This window comes from Myotis davidii, unplaced genomic scaffold, assembly GCF_000327345.1.
Source record: "Myotis davidii unplaced genomic scaffold, ASM32734v1 scaffold2209, whole genome shotgun sequence".
Lineage (NCBI taxonomy): Eukaryota > Metazoa > Chordata > Mammalia > Chiroptera > Vespertilionidae > Myotis > Myotis davidii.
The window spans coordinates 32603-35972 of NW_006300369.1; the positions used below are offsets into that span (position 1 = coordinate 32603).

General features: G+C 42.2%; 1 protein-coding gene across 1 annotated transcript in view; it reads right to left on the reverse strand.

Moving 5' to 3' along the window:
• The window catches only part of TRMT2B (tRNA methyltransferase 2 homolog B), a 43590-nt gene that overhangs the window by 24624 nt on the left and 15596 nt on the right, over nt 1-3370 (reverse strand). Inside the window, exons 4-6 of the mRNA XM_006776920.2 lie at nt 3130-3264; nt 2296-2395; nt 1208-1278 (exon numbers count right to left, since the gene is read on the reverse strand). Coding sequence (XP_006776983.1) covers nt 1208-1278; nt 2296-2395; nt 3130-3264 — 306 coding nt within the window. The remainder of the gene's footprint in view (nt 1-1207; nt 1279-2295; nt 2396-3129; nt 3265-3370) is intronic.

Sequence of the window (3370 nt, forward strand, 5' to 3'; positions counted from 1 at the left end):
TAGCAGGCCTAAGCCAGCAGGTCATTATCTCCCGAGGGGTCCCAGACTGCGAGAGGGCACAGGCCGGGCTGAGGGACCCTCCCTCCCCCCCAAGTGCACAAATTTTTGTGCACCGGGCCTCTAGTATATATATAAAAGCCCAGTAACTGTTACAGCAGAACGACTGGAACAATTGGTCACTATGACGCTCACTTACCACCAGGGCGCAGATGCTCAACGCAGGAGCTGCCCCCTGGTGGTCAGTGCACTCCCACAGCGGGAGCGTTGCTCAGCTAGAAGTTGGGCTCACAACTGGCGAGTATAGTGGTGTCGGTGGGAGCGTCTCCCGCCTCCATGGCAGCACTAAGGAGCAGCGAGCCAAGCGAGCCAAGCGGTAAGGAGTGAGCAGGTGGGTGGTAAGGAGCGAGCAGGCGGGCAGTAAGGAGTGGCGAGCTAAGCTGTAAGGAGCGAGCAGGTGTGTGGTAAGGGGTGGCGAGCCAAGCGGTAAGGAGAGAGCAGGTGGGCAGTTAGGAGCAAGCAGGCAGGCAGTTAGGAGCAAGGGGTCCCGGATTGCAGAAGGACACAGGCCGAGCTGAGGGACCACCCCCCATCCACGAATTTTGTGCATCGGGCCTATAGTCAGGTAATAAGAATGTTAGCTGAGAGTTATGTTTAGTCATCATGAGTAGGGCTTTTGCCTTAAGTTCCATGAAGCCAGGCACATGTCTATTTGAATCACTATTAGATCCTCAGTACCCAGCACAGTGCCTAACACATAATAGGCACTCAGTAAATAGTGGTTGCATGAAACAAAAGGACATAAAAATATTTTAGAGGCCAGCTTCCTGATGGAAATGCCTTACCACCACTACAACATCTCTCATGATAGTTCTCAATTCTGTTCTGCTGAAAATACTAGCCTTCCAAATATTTCAGATACCTGCCACTTGCTATACTGCCCTCAGCAGTACCTCTCTTTCCTAATAATTTCCTCCTATTAAAAATTCCTCAGATGTCTGACATTTGTGATAACTGATGCAGTTTTCTCTCCTCCTTTCCACCCTCCCTGAAATTAAACACTAGCAATGTTCTCTACACATTAAGAAGTATGCTTTCAGAACAGAGCCTCACCTCCCCTGAAGCAACTCTATTATTAAAATGTCAGGGAGGCTGCTATTCCAGATGCAATGCCCCAGGTCATCTTCAACCAGCCTTAATTCCTTATTACCTGGGCCACTTGACTGTGTTTCTCAGGGATGTTTTTCAGATGGTTAGATCGCACACAGACCATGTTTCTGCCTATGGAAAGAAAAATAATTTGATTTATAAATTTTTTAACCGAAAATATTATTTAAAAGAAAATGTCTGGCAACTCAAATTCCCTCCTTCAAAGAGGCATATGCAAATATGGAGAAGCAAAATACCTACTTCAAGCTCAAAGCCATTTTTTAGAGAAAACCTATTTCCCAGTCTAGCCATTAAGAAGCTTATTCTTAATGAAGCTAGTATGCAATATTTTATTTCATGCTATAGATAAGCAATATGAGAACATCTACTTTCTGTTTAGAATTTAAAACGGAAATAAAATATAATGGGATTTTTTTTCTGTTACTGAAAAATAGAACAATAACATCATATGCCCATTTAATTCTGTACACAGGTGGTGGGGGGAGCCAAGTGCCTGCCCTAACAAACTGCAGTTTAAGACATATGGATATTAAATAGTGTGACTAATATAAAATAATGATGTTTCAAGTGGATTTATTGAAAATGGGCAAATAGAAAGTTCAGGAATGGGATCTGGGAATGGATAATGGAATTAAGTCTTAGAAATATGCCATTATGATTTTCTTCACCAACACCTCCCCTATTTATTCTTTTAAGGTCAATTTATCAGAGAAAGCTCTAGTTTTCAGGGATAAGGGGCTATGAAATATAAAAGGTAATTCAATAAAGAGGAGACTGCTTCCCAGTACAGAAAGTAGCACAAAATAATGACAATGACAATAATGATGAGAGAGCAGCAGCAGCAATATTAACATTTACTAAGTACTTACTAGGTTTCAAACATATGCCTTTTAGAGGGAGAAAGAATGAGGGTTGTGATTCCTATCAATATAATGACTACCCATAAAAAAATATCCAAAATTAACCTTGTGATCAATTTCAGCACCAAAGACTTCCAATTTGATCTAGTCCTTTAAGACCACTGCATTTGCTACTCCTCTACACTCCCACTTATACTGTTCTCTGCACCATTCCCTTCCTCTCAGTTCTTGGTTTGTTATTTCTACTAGTCATGGCCATTTGACTGACCTCTCCAAGTTCCAAGGTAGTATCCCACAGTCTTCGGATTGCCATCTGGACCTCGGTTCACAGAAAAGGTGGACTTATTTCGGTAGCCATCGATGACAGGCTAGAGGAGGCAGAAGAGCAGGAAAGGGAAAACAGGTCAAATGAGACCAAGGAGGGCAACAGTACAGGGAATGAAATAATGTTCTCTGAATTAGGACAACTAAGTGATGCTTGCTTGGAAAGTAAGGCATAGGGAAAGTCCATGACTGAGATCAAGACCCGCTATAGAAACTTCATAGTAGAAAGGAGTTCCAACCTGGCCATAAGGCAGGAGTCAGCAAACTTTTTCATTAAAGAGCCAGACAGTAAATAATTTTAGGCTTTGTAGTCCATATGATTCCCATCACAACTACTCAACTCTGCCATTATAATGTGAAAACACCCATAGACAATCCATAAATAAGCTCAGCTGTTCCAATAAAACCTTATTTCCAAAATCAAGCAGTAAGACAGACACAGCAAAAGGGCCATAGTTTGCTAACCTCTGCCATAAATTAAATTTGCCTCTCTTAGACCTCTTTAGGTTTCCAAAGTTGCAATTTTTCCAAGGGGGTAATAGTGTAGTGGTTTAGAAAGTGGGTTTTGCATCAGATATGCCTGAGTGTGAATCTCAGTTCTGCCACATTCTAGATATGTATCCTTGGGTGAATTACTTAATCTCTCAATGTCTTCATCTGTAAAATGACAGTGCTTACCCCCCAGAGTGATTGTAAACAATAAACAAAACAATAATACATGCTAATCACTTAGAAGAGGGTCTGGTCCCCAGCAACTGACTAGAAGGTGAGGGCTTACAGAGGGTATAATAGGTTGGAGAAGACAACAGAGTTCCTCCAATTTGGGTGCAGCTGTTGTCACTTTGAATCCGTTGAACATTTGGAGGTAAGACTCTAGTCTTTGTAAAATTTTCTTCTGAGCTTCAAATTTCACCTGCAAAAGAATATAAGCAATAAAACAAAATGCTTTTTGCAGTATCACCTCAAGAGATGGAAAACAAATAGGATAAGACAGCCGTGGGCAAACTACGGCCCGCGGG